Source organism: Ruditapes philippinarum, unplaced genomic scaffold, assembly GCF_026571515.1.
Source record: "Ruditapes philippinarum isolate M1 unplaced genomic scaffold, ASM2657151v2 ctg5755_1_1_1_1, whole genome shotgun sequence".
NCBI lineage: Eukaryota > Metazoa > Mollusca > Bivalvia > Venerida > Veneridae > Ruditapes > Ruditapes philippinarum.
In genome coordinates, this window is record NW_026861131.1 from 70,157 (window position 1) to 89,469 (window position 19,313).

The 19,313-nt window shown below is 33.6% G+C and overlaps 1 protein-coding gene and 1 long non-coding RNA gene across 2 annotated transcripts in view; both read right to left on the bottom strand.

Annotated features, from left to right (window-relative positions):
- Positions 1 to 13,815, bottom strand: part of LOC132714651 (X-ray repair cross-complementing protein 5-like) — a 32,182-nt gene extending 18,367 nt beyond the window's left edge. The window contains 9 exon segments of the mRNA XM_060697555.1: positions 396 to 531; positions 1,077 to 1,191; positions 1,704 to 1,865; positions 2,836 to 2,864; positions 2,866 to 2,962; positions 4,108 to 4,156; positions 9,130 to 9,313; positions 10,504 to 10,617; positions 13,785 to 13,815. Of these exon segments, the coding sequence (XP_060553538.1) occupies positions 396 to 531; positions 1,077 to 1,191; positions 1,704 to 1,865; positions 2,836 to 2,864; positions 2,866 to 2,962; positions 4,108 to 4,156; positions 9,130 to 9,313; positions 10,504 to 10,617; positions 13,785 to 13,799 (901 nt within the window). The 5' untranslated portion in view covers positions 13,800 to 13,815.
- Positions 13,816 to 17,860: 4,045 nt separating this feature from the next.
- Positions 17,861 to 19,281, bottom strand: LOC132714659 (uncharacterized). Its single transcript, XR_009623590.1, has 2 exons — positions 18,783 to 19,281; positions 17,861 to 18,151 (listed from the first exon to the last, which is right to left on the bottom strand). It is a non-coding gene; the product is annotated as an uncharacterized LOC132714659 (long non-coding RNA).
- Between the last annotated feature and the right edge of the window lie 32 nt (positions 19,282 to 19,313).

The following is a 19,313-nucleotide window of genomic DNA, read 5'->3' on the forward strand; positions in this document are numbered from 1 at the left end:
GATGTAATATTTCCAAAATAATGTCTAATAGTAACCGTGATGTAATATTTCCACAATAATGTCTAATAGTAACTGTGATGTAATATTTCCACAATAATGTCTAATAGTAACCATGATGTAATATTTCTGCAACAATATCTAATAGTAACTGTGATGTAATATTTCTGCAATAATGTCTAATAGTAACTGTGATGTAATATTTCCGCAATAATGTCTTTTAGTAACCGTGATGTAATAATGTCTAATAGTAACCCCTTCGGGGCATATGGGTAAATATTTATCTTAAGCATGAGTGGACACTTAAGTCGAGCCACAAACCTTTCTAAATCTAGCTGGATAGAAGTATATGTTTGTGGCTAAACTCTAACAATTAAAACAAATATTACACCACCTACCTTCTACCATATCCTCTTTTTCAACTTCTGTTTCTTCTTCATCGTTCTTGTGAAAAGTTCTTAAAGTTCCAACCTCCATGTCAGTGTCCTTAGCATAAACTTTCTTCCAGGACTGCTTTAACTTGAAATCTTTCACCTTAATTTATAGGTCAAGGCTAGTCATTATTTGTAGAATTGAAACAGGATTAACAAAAATGAAATATGACAGGTGTTTTAAAGCATTCAAGTAAAACCTGGCGCATAGTTAAATGTAGATGACAATTAATGAACAAGTTACATACATGTACTCTTGTCCAAAATTGGCATGAATTTCACATTTCTCACCAATAATTGTTCAGTTAAGTGGAAATGGGTTAGTTTTTTCCAAAACTTAATTTTTGTCATAGTGGTATATTTACAAAAGTATGCATACCTTATAAAAGTGAAGTGTTACATTAATAAGACACATCATACCTGGTATTATGAATGATAAGTTTCACAAACTTCTGGTCATGACCAACCTCCGCAACAAGTTATCTCCAGTTTAACTCAAATAAGTTTAAGTGACCTTGATCTTTGACAAAGAATAAGTCAAAGCAGGGCTACAAAGATACCTGAACCTTTACTATGATGCCTTGACCATTGTAATATATCATAAACCATCGTAATATTTAATAATTTGAACTTCAGTCATATTCTCACCTTAACATAGCCATTTATAGGTATTTTAAGATCTGTTCCTATTTCTAGAGGGCATTTCCAGGCTGTTGGTCTCACTTGTCTAGACTGAAAGTAGGAGAGAGCTGGCAATGCCTCACTGCAAATATATAACATAGAAACATTCTACAAAGCTTGTAACAAGCAGGTTCTATGTTTCAATGTTTTTTTGCCCCCAATTTAAAAAATACTGAAAATAAGGAAGTTAATTACAAGATCTAGAAAACAAAACTACAAATTTCTGTCATTTAGCCTTCTTTATCAGTTCACAAAATAATAAGTGGGTTTGTTTTTAAACTGAGGAATTGTCCCTGTAACAAAATCTTTACTATACTGTAAGCACTCAAAGGGGGTGGTACATTTAACAAGCCTTTTGAGATGATTACATCAACTTTTTTTGCAGTTTATACATAAAATGTCCATATGCGTAACACTTTCCAATCACTGCCTATCTTAAAATCTAATTATTTCTTTTTCAAAAATATAGCTTGGTTATTCATATTGACTTTTTAGTTTTTTACATTTTTCATAATGCACATCTGCCTTATTGCCAATGTCAATATTTGATTTTAATTGTACAATAAATTAATAATAACTGATTGTTGGCATTACCTAAAAGAATAACACTCCCCATCAACCTCTTCTACTATATGTTTGATCAGAGCTGTGCCAGCACGCTGTTGTGGAGTTTTGGGTTTGGCTGCCCCGTTCTGTGCCCCGCCCTTATCACCATCACCATGATCTTCCTCATCATCATCATCAAAATCTGGTCCACTTTATTAAATGAATAACAAAACAATATTTAATCATACAGATGCTACTGTATAAGCACTTAAATGAGAAGAACTATCAATATATAAAAATAACTTTTTTATGCAAATTATACATTTTGTAGAGGCAGAGTAAAGGCATTTTTCCAAATGGAACACCATATCAAAAATCCTCAATTTTATTTTTGGAAATTTCACCACTTGATCATTTGTAATAAATAAATAAAGGTCAAACAAAAGTAAGCAGCATTCTGACATGGTTTCCGCTACTTACTACATATAATTATACATAAACTGATTCAATTTTAGGTAGTTTATAACAATTTTCAGTAGATTTTACTTTAGTTTTAAACATATTTTATTTCAATATTTACATATTACATTTTTTACATATATTACACGTTATATTTATATAATTGTTACATAAAATTGAAGGGAATAGAATGAAAGAAAACTTTATATAGTTCCTCTCCCTGGATTTACTTTATATGAGTAAAGAAAGGAAATCAAAATAAATTTGCTTTCATTTTTTTTTTTTACAATATAATTGAACAGTTTATTATCAGTATCAGATAAGTAGCAATTACTGTGTTTATAAATATACAATAAATACAACTGAAAAATAAACAATGCTGATATTGTCAGAATATTTTGATAGCATTTTGTTGAATGTTTTAATTAGCAAAAAATGAATTGGGAATAAACTGTAAGTAAACAATCAACACCTTAATATTTATCTAAATAAAACATTTGCATACATTAATTATTTTAAAATCAGTTTCTGTATTCATTATTTAAAAGTGACCAAAACTTATAGACAATTGATTTTTGTATTTCAGTTTGTATAGTGTATGCATTTTGTAAAACTTATGATGTTGTCAAAACTTATGTGGAATATTGAATTCGCAACACAACCGATTCACAAATGAAAAAAAACCATTTCAAAGAATGCTTGATTTAAAGTAATGACTCACATGACGTTGAGTTCAGTCTCGGAGTTTTTTTATGCTGGCAATAATATTATCAAGCTGATCATCTCCAAATTCTCCACCGAGATCTGTCATCAATATGAGCCGCTTGTTGGCAAACCCCTTCTTACCCCTGAAAATAATGACAACAGTTTTTCTTATTCAAATTGTACTACAATTAACACATTACCATGACATAATGACAACATATCTTTTTATTTTTATCGGACTATCACCAAACACAATCACCATGAAATAATGACAACATATATATTTTCATTCTTATCGGAGTACAAAACCAACACTTCACCATTAAATAAGCAAGCATTCTTTTTATTCGTAATGGGACTATCGCTAAAAGCTTCACCATAAAATAATGACAAACATTTCTTTTTATTTCTTAGTCAGACTTTAACCAACACTACACAATGAAATAATAACAACACGTTTTCTTATTCTTATGGTACTACAATTAACACTTCATTGTGAAATAATGACAACACATATTTTAAACCATATCGAACTACAACCAACACTTCACCATGAAATAACGACAACATGTCTTTTTGTTCATATCGGACTGTCGCTAAAACTTCACCATGCTCCTAGCAAAATCCAGAGTGAAAGTTCTACACATCCAGGAATAATTTACAATGACTGTTAAATTAAAAACAATATGCTGTATGCTATTTCATCACCTTAGTGCAGTAAAAAATAAAATAAGTAATTTTACTGTCATTTCGTTACATTTAACTGTACTGTGCCATTGAAAATTGTTATCTTGCATTCCCAATTGTAATACACCTTTGTGTTGATGAGTGAAACATACAACAAAATATTCTTTGTCTTTTTTTATGTACACAGTATGTTGCCAATTTTTCCCAATTTGTCTAAAACATTGTAAAAATAACCAATACTGGGAGTCCCTAAAGTTGCTGAGAAAAAAAACGTACATTCTTTTCATGCATAGCAGACTGATGTTTCCGTGAGTTTTACACATGCCGGAAATTTCATCTGGCATGGGTGGTGACAGAGGAGTTGTGGCACTGCCATACGTCATTTTAGTGCATATAATGAATGAACCGCATTATAATGACGTCATTTGAGAACAGAACTATGTGCTTAGGATGACATCATCTCCCTGTTTCTATTAAAGTTGTAAATTCATACACTATTGTAAGCTTGTTACAGCCCAATGGGCAGGGTCCCCTTGGAACGGATATTCCATTTCCAATCTGAATCACAACATATGACAGATATTATTATTCTGATACTCACTGCATGGCATTAACTAGATGGTCCATTCCTACCACTATTCCATCAAGAACTAGACATAGTTAAGGTCATATATTAAGCTTAAATTTGTTTTTTGGAAAATACTGATAATTGCTATACTGTCTCTTCTTAAATGTAAAATAAATATTTATTGACTACACGCAGAAAAGTCTACATCATGGTTCATACCAAATTCTCAAATCAAAATTCAAGGACTTTTCAAGGACTTTTCAAGGTAAAATTGTCATTTTCAAGGCATTTTTTTCCCGATTGATCTTATTTAAAATTATACTTTTACAACCATATCTGTGATATACATTTTTATTGCAATTGATCTTATTTAAAATTATACTTTTACAACCATATCTGTGATATACATTTTTATTGCAATTGATCTTATTTAAAATTATACTTTTACAACCATATCTGTGATATAAAACATGTAAATAAAACTTGTGTATTTCAATTTAAGGTTCAAATGACTAGAATTGCAAAACAGTGACTATATTAAGAAAATCAGCACAGTCAGTAGAATATATGAACACCAAAACTGTAACATATAGGTGATTGAGTAAATTCACACAACTCTATCTAGTTTTTCCTTTCTTTTTTGGATTTCTCTTCCAATTTCCTCAACTTCCAGTTTCTTTTCTTTGAAGCCCTTTCTTAGAATGTTTGATTCAGTCACAAATCAATGATTACTAGAAGTGGGTGGGGGTGGTATTGTCATGTCATGCACAGTTTCCGTTGTGGATTGGGATGGCACAATGTTATTATTTGAATCAGATCTAATGCAATTTTCAGTTTTGACATTTATAGTTCCTTCCTGTCTGACAAATGCAAGGCCACACTTCGTCAATGAAGACTTGATGTCTAGATTTTTTAGGTGCTTTGCACCCCTCGCATGCGATGTTAAGGTGATTCCGCTTTGTCAGCCATGTTTGTTTTCACAAAGTCTGTCCAAAGTGAAAGTAGGCCAAAATTCATATAACAACAAAGCTCTTATTTTAAAATGATGAACCATTTGAAAGTACACTTCCAGGTTTATATTTTAAGGACAATTATAAACAAAAATAAAAATGATAACAATAAGAATATTTACCTTGAATGTGCTACATTTCTGAAGACCAAAAACATTCTGTAGCAAAGTTTTATGCACATTTCATGAATGGCAAAATCCTTTTATAAGTCTGTTTTAGTGCCTACAAAAGCTATTTTTTGCAGCAAATACAAAAATCTTTCAAAACTTAACTCCAAATAAATCCATATCTCATGTCCTTCTAAGCACATGGCCTCCATTATTTTTTGTAAAAAAGTAGTGCAAGAAAACAATCATCATTTATAGCCTTATGAACTACAATTAAAATGAAAACACAATCAAAATTTAAAATCTAACCTTTTTTATGTGTAACAGTGAAGTGTGTCTGTTTGTCATGTACACAAGAGATAGATAAATGATGTTTATTTTCATGGTACTACTTTTTTACACATGTCATGGTGGCCATGTTTTTTCAAGGTCAGATAAACTACTTTCCTAAGGTTTATATTTTTTAAAGTTTTTTGTATTTTCTGCAAAAAGTAGCTTTTGTAGGCACTAAAACAGACTTTAAAAAGGATTTTGCCATTCATGAAATTTGCATAAAACTTTGCAACAGAATGTTTTTGGTCTTCAGAAATGTAGCACATTCAAGGTAATTTTTCTTATTGTTATCATTTTTATTTTTGTTTAAAATAGTCTTTAAAACATAGAACTGGAAGTGTCCTTGCAAATGGCTCATCATATAACAATGTGAGCTTTGTTGTTATATGAATTTAGGCCTACTTTCACTTTGGACCCACATAGTGAAAACACAAGAGCGATCAGTAATCACATGTGTCGCCTCATGATGGCCAATTTCATGTTGGGACAAATTTTGTGACAGACGGACAGACAGACGGACAGTGCACAACTAGACTAACAACTTTGTACTGATCATTCCTGTAAAGTTTGGATAAAATTGCACCAGTAGTTTATGAGGAGTAGTCCGGACAAGCTTTTGCGTATCTGGCAACACACAGAAAAAAACACCTTTTTATCAAAGGGCCATAACTCGGCCAAAAATCATTCAACCGGAAAACCCGTGCAATATGCGCAAGGACTTGAGCTACAGATCAATCCTGTAAAGTTTCATTGAAATTGCATAAGTGGTATAAGAGAAGTAGTCTGGACAAACTTTAAAAATAAAAATTTTTAAAGGGCCATAACTCAAACAAAAATCATTGAACCGGAAAATGCTGACAATATGCACAACTAGACTTGGTACTGATCATTCGTGTAAAGTTTGGATGAAATTGCACCAGTAGTTTATGAGGAGTAGTCCGGACAAGCTTTTGTGTATCTGGCAACACACAGAAAAAGAAACCTTTTTATCAAAGGGCCATAACTCGGCCAAAAATCATTCAACCGGAAAACCCGTGCAATATGCGCAAGGACTTGAGCTACAGATCAATCCTGTAAAGTTTCATTGAAATTGCATTAGTGGTATAAGAGAAGTGGTCCGGACAAACTTTAAAATTAAAAATTATTAAAGGGCCATAACTCTGACAAAAATCATTGAACCGGAAAATGCTGACAATATGCACAACTAGACTTGGTACTGATCATTCCTGTAAAGTTTGGATGAAATTGCACCAGTAGTTTATGAGGAGTAGTCGGGACAAGTTTTGTGACGGACGGACGGACAGACGGACGGACAGACAGATGGACAGACAGACGACGGAGAAGTGATCCCTATATGTCGCCACTACTCCGTAGAGGCGACACAAAAAATGGCTGACAAAGCAGAATCACCTTAATGCACTCTCTCCCATTTGCGACAAATCGATGGTTTTCATACACATGGTACATTGTGCTTTTCGTGGGTCTTGTATAACTTGTTTTACCCAACTGTATTGTTGAAGCCATTTGAGCTGAAACGTACATTTCTTAGTGTATTTTCCCATTTTTTACTTCGCAATGGAAGCTGACATTTTGTACACAATTTGCGATGACGTCATACACAAGTGCTTGTTAAAATCCGTGCCAAAACCGTAACGCTGGCTCAACACTACTAAAACAGATCCAAATGGGCGCACTCGATCGGGCTGCCTTCGTTCACATGTCCGATTTGTAGCGGAAATTTGCCTGACCTTTACAGCGACAGGTTTTATACCCTTTTGGATTTTCAAGGCATTTTACCGAAATTCAAGGGGGTTTACTGAAATTCAAGGACAATTTTAGTGTTTTTTCAAGGCAACCCTGAATTCAAGGACTTTTCAAGGTTGAAACCAAATTCAAGGACTTTTCAAGGCCCGTGCGAACCATGTACATACTACCGTATAAGTGGTTTTTTCTGCGGGCTCCAAATTCTACGTTTTTTTCCAAATTTTGGCATGTTTTTATTTCTGCGGACTTTATTTCTGCGGCACAGTCTTTGGACAAAACGTGATTTAAATTCTGCGGCTCATCTTATCAAAGTCTAATTCACATTACTGTAACTATTTTATTTGCATGTACACATCCGTAATAAAATTTTGTTTATCGTCGTCACCGCAAAACTATATTATAGTAATTACAAATAATTATATTGTTTGCTTGCACAAATATAATGTGCAACAATAGACAGCATGCATCTTTTGATAAGCGTGAAATGACGTGTGAAAAATTTACCTCGGCAGTATCTATGATTTAATAAAATAAATAGAAGTTTGTCGTAAATCAGACAACAATTAATGTATACGACGATTATTTAGCAGTATAAGGGTTAAACTGGTTTTAATGATTTAGTGGTTAACAAATCTTTTTAGGCAAACACTATGATGTTTAAATATCTTTTTCATAAATTGGCATAATTAACAATAGGTACATCCTTACAAGCACATATTACATACTTAGCCGAAAGCAATTTTATATAACTCGATCACCCGTTATAATCTGTTAGTCGTTATTACTTTAGATGAAACAGGTCATAATGTAGGACATAAATCGTTAAAAAATGAACAAGGAGAAATATTCTGCGGTATTTATTTCTGCAGTGCTGAAACTGACCGCAGAAAACGCAGAAATAAAGTCACCGCAGAAAAAACCACTTATACGGTATTTAGGGCATAGTGTTATTTAAAACAAAAATGGCAGTCTTTAAGAAAGAGCAAATGAACTTGATCAGTAAATGGGAATGCAGCTTCCAAACAATAGTTTGTGCATTCTCTTATCCAAATTAGACATATTCAGTAAAAATTCCTAGATTTCAATTCATTTCTGCTAGGGATGGCAACGAATACCAAAATCAATACTCGAGTACTCGGTCATTTTTCCGATCGAGTACTCGGTTACTCGGATGATTTCCAGTGATCACACAATACCAACACCTTCTTCTTGAAATAATATAGACTGGTCGGCGGCACCAAAAGTTTAACTTGGTCTAAATACTAGTTACCTTTATTCTTACATTCATGGTAACAATCGGCCCTTGTTGTTTTCAAAACAGTTACTTCGGCTACACAATTAAAGGTAATTAAATATCATAAGAGGCTGGATGACATAAGCGACACAGGTGCGCGTGTCAAACTATTGATCGCCTCGTTAAATTTATGATATAATTTTCGCACCTCTGCAAAGATGTTTTGATTGCATTTAACGTGTATTTATGAAGATGCACACCTCCGAATTTCTGAACTAATTGGATACACCAATCTTTCTAAATCGCAAAAAAAGAAGAAAATATTTTTTTTTTCCGAGCAATCGAATATCAATTTTGTTAACCGATATTCGGACGTTCGATCGAGTACTCGGTTAACCGGTTACTCGTTGCCATCCCTAATTTCTGCAATAAAAGTATAATTTCTACCTAAGGAAGTTTCAACTAATTCCCTTCAGTGGTTTTGGATATACCAACATGCACACAAAAACTTAACCAAAGTGTAAAGCCGACCCCAACACCTGGGTGAGTACATTTACCCTTCCTTTGTTTAGAATGGTCAATCTAAACAAACATAATATAAGGATACAATCTCCAGCAGTACTGCTTGCCTTCACGTCATTCTGTACCAACTGTAAGAAGTCAAAGTCAACTATGCCCATTGGATTAGCTATAGATATATGTTCATAACATTCTCCATTAGCCAGAGGGTTATCTGTTTCATCAGTGCCCACCAATATCAAAGCTATCTCATCTTTTGACTCTGCAAACATCTAAAACAAAATATCAAATTTATACATATGAGCAGGGTCACGACAAAACCAACATAATGCGTTTGCGACCACCATGGATCCAGACCAGCCTGCGCATCCGCTCAATCTGATCAGGATCCATGCTGTTCGCTATCAGTTTCTCTACTTGTAATAGGGTTGGTAAGCGAACAGCATGGATCATGATCAGACTGCGCAGATGCGCAGGCTGGTCTGGATCCATGTTGGTTGGAAACGCACTATGTTGGTTTTGTCGTGACGCCGCTCATATGTCTACATGACTTGTTGTTTGACTTTTACTTTAAAAATAACAAATTAATCTTATTTAAGTGTTAAAGGTTCAATGAATTTTGCTTAAGCCCGTACTAACTGGCAATTGGACAGTATCCTGTATGTACCATCCATGAACAGGCTCAATCAAACAGAGCAATTCCTTTTCTTCCCTATATTGTAGAAAAGTATGCAAAATTGGCTTATCACACAAAAATTTGTAGAGTAGGCATAAGATTTACAAATAAGAATATTTTCAAAACTTAAATTCAATAAAATAACTTTTGCAAATCATAATAATGACTGACTGGAGAAAAAAGTAACAAAAAGCATTTGTTTCAAACATCTAAAACATATACAAGATTACATGCAAGTTTTCTTCTTTTGTCTCAGTGACTACATGTGACAAAATCAACTTAAACTTTACTTTCCATGGAAAAATCTTAACAAATACTTCAATTCATTAAGATTTCACTTTCATATAAAATCAAAGAGGAAAACATTCTTTTAAGCAATTAACATGTAGCTGAGGTGGTATGGCCGAGTGGTCAACGGGTTTGATTAGTTATATAAGGATTGCTTTCTGTTTGGGTTCAAATCCTTTCGGAAGCAAGTCGTTGTTTCCTTGAGCAAGAAACTTTACACTCATTGCCAAGTGCTGGTAAGATCCAGAAACGGATATGAGAGTGTGTTTGAAAGCTTCCTACATAATCAAATTTTAAATAAATTCTGTATAAACCAAACATGTTGCTGTAATAATCCGTACAGTGTCTATACTTTAAAGTAAACAGTCGGGTCTTAAAAATTACAAATTAAAAATTATATAATGTTACATATAGATAATATTAATTTTTGAGGAGAAAAAAATTGAAGATGGAAATTATTCAGTGATAAAAAAATAACACATCTGGTAATACTCAAACCTTTCTCTGTAGAATCATTGTAATAGCATCCAAGGCTGTTTCTAGGGGTGTAGCCACACCTGGTGGGGCAGAGTTCATCGAGGGTCCCACATCAAGCACTATTGCTATTGCCTCCTGCAGATAGATAAATGAGTAATAAATAGAGCTATCACCAAAGGTGATTCGTACCCCCAGCTGCCACCTTAACTTTCCTAAAAAAATAAGCAGTCTAAAGCAATATCTAACTCTACCTAAGGCTATATTTTATGATGTTTCATCTGTGTACTTATTAAAATTAATTGCCTTGTTAAAAAAGAGAGTAATCAACCATTATCTTTGTAAAAAAAAATGTATGGATAAGCATTTTTCTATTCTTAGTAACAGTGACCTTGACCTTTAACCAGCAAGTCCAAATGCAATTCCAACCTGGTTCTTGATATATACATGTAAGCTTGCTATACACCAAGTTTGATTACAATATCCTATTTCTAACTCTAGTTCATGTCTGAAAACCATTTTTCTATTTATAGTAACAGTGACCTTGACCCCTAGGTGTCCAAAAACAATCCCAACTTGAGTTTTCATAAAAGGTTGATATATACAATATTTGATTATAATACCTAAGTCCTAACTCTAGTTATTATTTGGAAATCATTTTTCTATTTTTAGTAATAGTGACCTAGAGGGTCCAAAAGCATTCCCAACTTGGTTTTCACATACTTCTACATCATACTGCAGTGTTTATTTCCACTTTTGGTGGAAGGGGGTTGATGTCCCTTGGAGGGGGAAAATTGCAATAGGAGGGGGAATTTTATTTCTTCACAAATGAGGAGAAACCTACAATAAGTTTGCTATATATATATACAAAGTCCAGAAACCTGTTAAATTGGTTTGACCGGTAGGCTGACACCTATATACTCCCTAAACTTCTTTTGTTGGCAGGCCTTCTAGCCATGCTGGGATAAAAGTACCTTGCACAGTTTGGAGGTTTGCTTCCAGATATTGCTTAATTGGAAAAAAAATGGCTACCTTTTTGTAACTAGTCCTATTAGTGTAAGGCAATAAATGAGTACTGCAAGATAACCATAACTCAATTGAAAATAGGTCATCTTTTAAAAATATGCATGAGCAAAATGTTAAACATAACGGGGAAAGTCGCGAAGGCAAGTTATACGCGGAAAGTCCGAGCGGGGCCAAAGGCCCCGCATGGGCTGTAGCGCTCTTAGATAACATGTATGATGCGTATCAATTCAAATGAAATCAAATTTAAAGTAAATGAAAATTTCAAAAAAATATATATCCTATACCTAATGAGCTGTGAAAAAAAGTTTCCTTTTAAAAGGAAAGGCTTGCACAGTTGTGCCTTCATCCCAACCCTTTAAAATTGTGTGTTTTTTTGGTTTCAATTTATTATCACATTTTTTTTTAATTACGGTATTTGTATATCATAAAGGGTTTATTTAGTTGGGTTTTTTTTTTGGAAAACCGAATATTTTTTGTCAAAACGATTTGAAATCTATTCTCTATTGTATAAAACTAATAAAGAAAATGATCAATCGTAAAAATACTAACGTGATACTGAAGGAAAACAAGTGTACACATTTCATTTCCCCTTTTTCGCAGCGAAATCATTCCTTTGCTTTATAGACAAGTAAATGCACTAAAATACTTCGTTACATGGTACCAATTAATAAGCATGTATCAACTATGTTACACGATCACAAATAGACGATATCAGCACCAAACTCCTCACAGCTGTTACGTCACGCTTTGCTACTTTAACTGTACAGCTCAGGGGAAGTAACCGCTGCGAGGAGTGGGAAGGTTAATGATATGCATGGGCTATTTTTAGATTACCTCACCAAGAAGTTCAGTATATCTAAATATAACTCGATCATGCGTGATTTTGTAAGCAGGACCACCCTTTGAAGACGGAATACTAAGTACTACAGTGTATAAAACTAATACAGACAAAAAACAATTGTAAAAGAAACTAAGTTTTGCGTCTTGAAAAACAATTAAAACGGAACAATTTCGTTTATAATTTATTACGGTTTAAACCGATAAATCAAGTAAAAATAGAAATCCTATTTATATAAACAAACTGGGATTACCGAAGTAACTAAAATAGCTTAGATTTCAGTAATAATTACTTCGTCTGATTCCGCAGTATGACGGAATCGCCCGAATTGTCACGATTGCAATCGGAACTACAGGGGTTATTATCTTTTAACCCGGGAAAGAGTGAGGGAAAAAAGGCCCGAAAATTGGGCAAATTGGCACGATTGCAGTTTGGTTTCCCTTTCAATCATGCCAAAAACCCAGAGGTAAACGGGAAAACCCAAACCTAACCGGAACAATTTTTCCCCATATAAAATTTGGTTTTGCGCCATGGCTGCAAGCCAAAAAATCCTTAATTAACTGGGCGCCGCCATTTTGAAATCCTTTTGAGCTAAATATAGATATCATAGCACTTTAAATGAGCGTCTACATAATTCAGACTATTGCTAGCAGATGCATGCTAAGTAAACTTCCGGTGAAAGAATGATGTACAAAATCAGAAAATAAACCTGCATTTCATTGATAAGAATTTTAGTTACGATTATAAATAAAAAAAGTTACTTTAACATATCCTTTTTGATGAGTTAGCACATTAAAAAAAATAACTGTGATTAGAGATTAACAAAAAATGGCGGACGGGATTTTCCAAACTTCGACGCATGCGCAGAGGTCCCCCTTTACGTTCGGAGATTTTCGGAATAATCCGAGCGATCTGATGATAGGTTGACCACTACCAATTTATTCGTTTTGTTTATGGTACAAAATGCCTTCAAGAAAGATCACACTGCTAAATTCATAAGAGCTTTTCCGCGCCATAGGTAGCACCTAATTTCATATTATAGGTCTTGTTTACATAATTTGACATTGTTCTGATGATTAAGGGGAGATTATTCTATATGAATTTGATCATTCTTGGCAATGAAAATGTGCCGAACGCCTCTGACCGGCACGCAAAAACTTCACGAATGTGGCACCGACGCTTACTGGGTAAGGTAGCTCTCCCTGTTTTTCGAACAGTCGACCTAATATAAATAAAGGATCAGTACAGGTATTGCACACATTTTGGACGACCAACTGAGAATTTTATTTGTCAATCACCGAACACCCACAGGGTGTCATGTATCAAAACCATTACAGAGTGAATTTGCATATAAAACTATTTTTTTTTTCTTGTTGATTTCAACTCCTACTTGTTAATTTAATCAATATGCGAAATTTAATGATAATTTGCTGACTTTCACCTTATTTGCCGCCATGATTGTTTAGCGCCACCTAGTCCTATAAATATGACGTCGCTTTGAGATATTTTTGCTTCTTGGCAAAGCAACGTCATGTATCGAAATTGCTCAAAAACCCATAGCATGTTCCGCCAGAAAATCGGGCGGAACGAAAAACAATGAAGACAGCGTGTAAATACATATTTTTTGACCTATTTATGAACAAAACTAAAAAATAAATACCTTTTGTCAAAATAATTAAACTGTCACATCCGAAAAATCATGATTAAATCCTCTCATGTATTTCAATTCCTTTTTACAGCCGATAAACAAATGGCGGCCGTAAAGTGCGCGAAATCTGATTGGCTAATTCAAATGCAAGCGTTTTAACTGAGTCAGAAACAATCTAACGGAATATTTTTTTAACGAAATAATTGCCCATGCACCGTCAGTGTGTTCGAATATATTTTTCCGTTCAAAAATTTGGAATCAATCTGTAAAGCACCTTGCTTAACCAGTATGGCTGATAGACAAAAATTGATTGATGTTTTATATTTGATTTTAAATTGATAAGTTTCATCGTTTGACAGTTTTTGTGTATGATTGAGCATGAAATTGAAAGAAAATATGATAAGCTTTTGAATAAAGCTTGAAAGGCAGGACAATAGACATTTTTTGAATTTTTTATGATGCTATGCGTTTTTGAGCAATAACTATTAGACGTCAGGCTTGACCGACAAAAACTATAACAAGCCTGTAACGTCTAATATATTGGACTAAGCGCCACCTATCGTGCAACGATATAAAACCAACAACATACTCTCAGGGTCTGACACCGCTAATATTTGTATTTATTTTCGCACATTTATTATAAATCATGTAAAATACCAGGTCACGGTATGCTTTATTTCGCTAACGAGAATATGCTCAAACAATGACTTAAATACCATTCTAAATAAATAAATAAATAACAAAATAAAAATAAAATAAAATAAAAAAACAACAAAAAAATGAAAATCCATACTGTACTGGTTTCCTAACCGGTTCCAATTATTAAATAGCACATTTTAACAAACCAAATAAAAATCTGTCTACGGACGAGTGCAAAACTTTGACAGGACAAAGTTAGGAACTTGAGGGGAACCTGGATCGTATTCTTTTGTCATATGAATAACCTATTGTGTTATTAACATATATTGTTTCATTAAAACATTTGTAATTTGTTAAGACCAAACTTAAACAAGCGATGAGAAAAATAAATCTCAGTACCTGAACACATGTAAGAGATGCTGCATGAAAACGTGTTTTCAAATGATAGAAGAAAATTTGCCTAAAAAGAAATAATTATTTGCGTGATCAAAAATTTGCAAATAATTTCATTTTTCAAAAATCGCAAATATTTCCACATACATATACACTCTTCCATGAATTGTATGTATTTGATTATAGTGTGCACCAGCGTATTAGATCGAACCATCCGGACGGCCATGGGATAACGCTAATCCTCACAAGTCTTTCAACACACAAAGTACAAGAAATAGTATGATCGATGACATTCGGGGGAAATCGAACCTTAGCTCGTGTTTGAAAATTGGCAGCTTAAATGTTAGTGTTTAAAAAAATAAAACTTAATGTGTTTTTAGAATAAGTTAATTCATACGAAATTTTCTGTATTTTAGAAACCCCTATTGACTCATGGAATAAAGTTGACATTCCTGAATATGTTCTTTTTTCATTTAATTTACCTAGATCAAAAAGAATATAGATTCAAATCTGCAGGTATCGGTGTTTCCTGTACGTTTAGGCTTATCCCAGTATGTTAAATTAGTATATAGACTATGTATTGTGGCTGTCGTTAGATACACAGCTATTACCAATTTCACGGAAAATGTCTTAATTGGTGCTATTTATTTGCCACCTTTTTACAATTGAAGATGAATTTAATACTTAAGCATGTTTGAAAATGAGTTGTTAGTATATGTTGCAAATTGAAAAAAATACTTAAGTTAATTGGCGATTTAATTCAAGGACGTCCGAATAAAGAAATCATATACCATCTGACCCATTTTATGAGACTTTTTTTGACGTATACATATATAACACACACGTGGAAGTCCTGTTTTGATAAGCATTTAATTTTAGAAAAATTTGTCCGTGTCATCAAACAGAAAAATGTCAAGATTGTAGATTAAATTCTCATGGGTTACTAGTACTTCGAAAGAATAATATGTTTATCTCATATGGTCGAATGTGAAAACGATCAAAATGGTGCTTTCACTTTGAAACACAAGTCTGTCATTGATTCCGCCTTTTCAATGGCTTATTATTTTGAGTGATAAATGTATATTTTAACGTTTATTGAAACGAACCATTTACTGTCAAATGACATAGTTTATTAAGAGTATATCTATAGGGCCCTCCCGTCTCCTGAAATCGATTCAACAAATACATTGGCAAAAATGATAAACTCGCACAATACCGTATTAACATAGATTTGGCAAGGTTGCAACGAATTGCTGGTCAGCTTAACTCCTCCTCACAGTCACCACAAACAGTTGCGTTTTATTACAAACCAGGTAAGCGACCTACTTTCCATTGCGACAAACACTACTTTTTTACAAAAAATCTCGTGGGCGTAGTAAATTCTAAATAAATGTCCTTGGCTTGAATTCACCTCTGGCTTTCCCTAATAATGTCCTTTAATATGTCCTTACCTGCACCTCCCTCTGTTGTCACTATACTGTTAAGATACAGGTATGTAAAGGATTCAATTGCATGTATCTTTACTGGGGGCTTAATTTGTGTTTAAGGACATGGTCTCTCTCATATTGACTTCCAGGCCAATTTTACTTACATTATCCTGGAGTTTTTTTTGTTTTATGTTGCTTAGTATCAGTACATCTTTCTAGAAGTGATAGCAAAGCAAGGTCATCCGCATAGTTGAGATCTTCCAGATTTGTAAAGTGAGACTACTTAATACTTGTGTTGTCTCCACTCGTTGATTTGTTTACCCAATCTACAGCTATTATAAAAAGGAGAGCTGCTTTATATCTTTCAACACAACAGTTTTTTCCTTTTCTGAAACCTACCTGTTCCTGTCTCAATTTAGTGCAACTGCAATTTTTATTTGATCAGTTATTATCCTACTAAAACTTTAATAGGGATAGATAGTAGTGCGATTCCTCTCCAGTTACAGTTTGTGAGATCTCCCTTCTTTGGAATCTTCATTATGTCTCCCTTAGACCACGTTATTGGTATCATTGTTCCAGATCTTTATGAACACATTGATATTTGGTACAAGTCACCCATTCTTTAACATCTTTCTCAGCCTCTCTTGCCATTCCCTCTATGAATTGTTTAATTATGATATCTCATTGTTGCCTCTTTTACATCTCTATTGCAATCAGCATTTTGTTCTTTTAATCTTTCTTTTATTCTCCCTCAGTGTTAGATAATTTAATCTTTAGTTTTTTCTGCTTTCAAATTTTCCGAGTATCTGGTGTAAAACATTTTTTATGAACCTGTCTTTCGTACCTTAGAATCTTCTTACTTGCTTCCTTAAATGCAGTACATACTTTCTCCCATTGTTCATCATTCCTAATATCATCACTTTGCAAGATTTGAACTCTGTTTGTAACTTCTAATTGGAAATCATGTCTTGTTTTGCTGTCTTTCAGTTAACCAGTATTTATTCCTTTTACACTGTTTTCAGGTGTTACTTTCATGAAATTAAGTTTGATGTTTACGGTGATCACTTCCAATATCAGCCCCCACGTCTCACTCTTCCAGGAAGTGGAAAAGAGGGAGGTTAAAACATTTCTATGCTTTTCTTACAATTGAGCTCAATAAACTGAATTAGAAATATATTTAAGAACATTAATTTATGCTATTTTATGTTAAACTTTTCATAGAATCTAACTAGATGTTTCTAACAGAGTATAAAGCTTAGAGTATTAATCGTGAAGGTATAACAGAACTAGATATCGTTGCTCCACAATTAAATTACTAAGGAAAATGAAGTACATGTTACTAAAATGAACAATTTTACACTTATCCGATAAATATTGGATGCCAAAAAAAACAAGCATAAAGCTACAAGAGTTTTATCAACAGTCAGTTTATTGTTTGGTCTATTTTCCAACATCAGGATTGTCTACACAACAATAGAATTCTACATCATTAAGAGCCGTGTCATCACCATCGGTCAAAGGCTGTTCAACGCGTGTCTTTATCCCACAGATAGCTGACATTGGAGGACAGCTATCACTCCAGCCGCCCATCTGTCCAAAATGTCCGTATCCCGGTGGGGAAGCAAGTTCAAATGGTTTGTAAACAGACCCAAAGTCTCTGCATTTAAACTTCACGTAATTGGCCGCTGTATCGTCAGCGTACTAGTTATGAGAGATTTCAGAAGGTTACTCAATATTGTTATAATAAGATCAACAGATTAATATGATATAGAATTAAAAAATATCAAACGTTTTCAGTGTATAACATTACATACATTCTGCTGCTTTCAATCTAAATTAAAACAATTTTGGAATGTAAATGTTTAAAACAGATTTGTTGAGTATATTGTTATTGTGTATCTCTTGTTAATGTTTCATTAAATGAATTTCAAATACATCTTATATTAGATCATATCAACCCTTCTATCTTAGACAGTCCTACAATTATCATTATTTATCAATATGCATGATCAATCACTACCTGTACATAATCGATAGTCCGTTTATATTCCCTTTATCTATCGCCCCAGCTAATTCTCTAAAATATAAACTAATTTTACTTTCCGATTTTTTTTCTGTAAATTTGTAAAGAAGTTTAAATGGGGGTTTAATTTTGAAAGTTTTTGTCATAATTGCAAGTAGCTAACAGGCATGCGTAATATTTTAAATGATTTGTTACAGCTTGTTAAAATTGCACCCACCGTCCCAACACTTTCAAAAAGACCAATATGATTGGATTTACTATTCATTTAAATAAGTCAATCATATGGTCTCAGAATCTTTAAATACATACCCCTACACTTCCTTGCACTTGTAGTTGAAATGCTGTGAGGAAAGCAGGCGTTCCATCGATATTGTGACACGATGCGTTGTTATACCAAGTACCCCAAATACCTTGATTCGAAGTGACCTTCCCTCCATAACGAACTCCGTCAGGATCTTTACACACTAGTGCAATCGCATTCAAGGAAGTATCATCACCGTTAAGTTGATATTGCTCAATCTATAAAAACAAGTTCTAGTAGTAAAATGCTTCAAAAGGAGATATTAATTTTGCATATTTAACTTTCCAAAACATACAAATTTAATGAAATAGAGAAAAAAGGAATCCTTAAAACGCTCAAAACTGCAAAAATTGAAAACCTTGCAGGAACTTGATCGGTTGATTGAGCCAGTGGTATTTATCATTTAAACTGAACTGGTAAAACTTTTAATTTAGTAGGATTCGCAGATGTGTTCATACGGCGGCTATCATGAAACCTTCAATGCGACACGTTCATGTCATTCCATAATCAAGCGTTGTAACTATGCCCCCAAGTCAAAG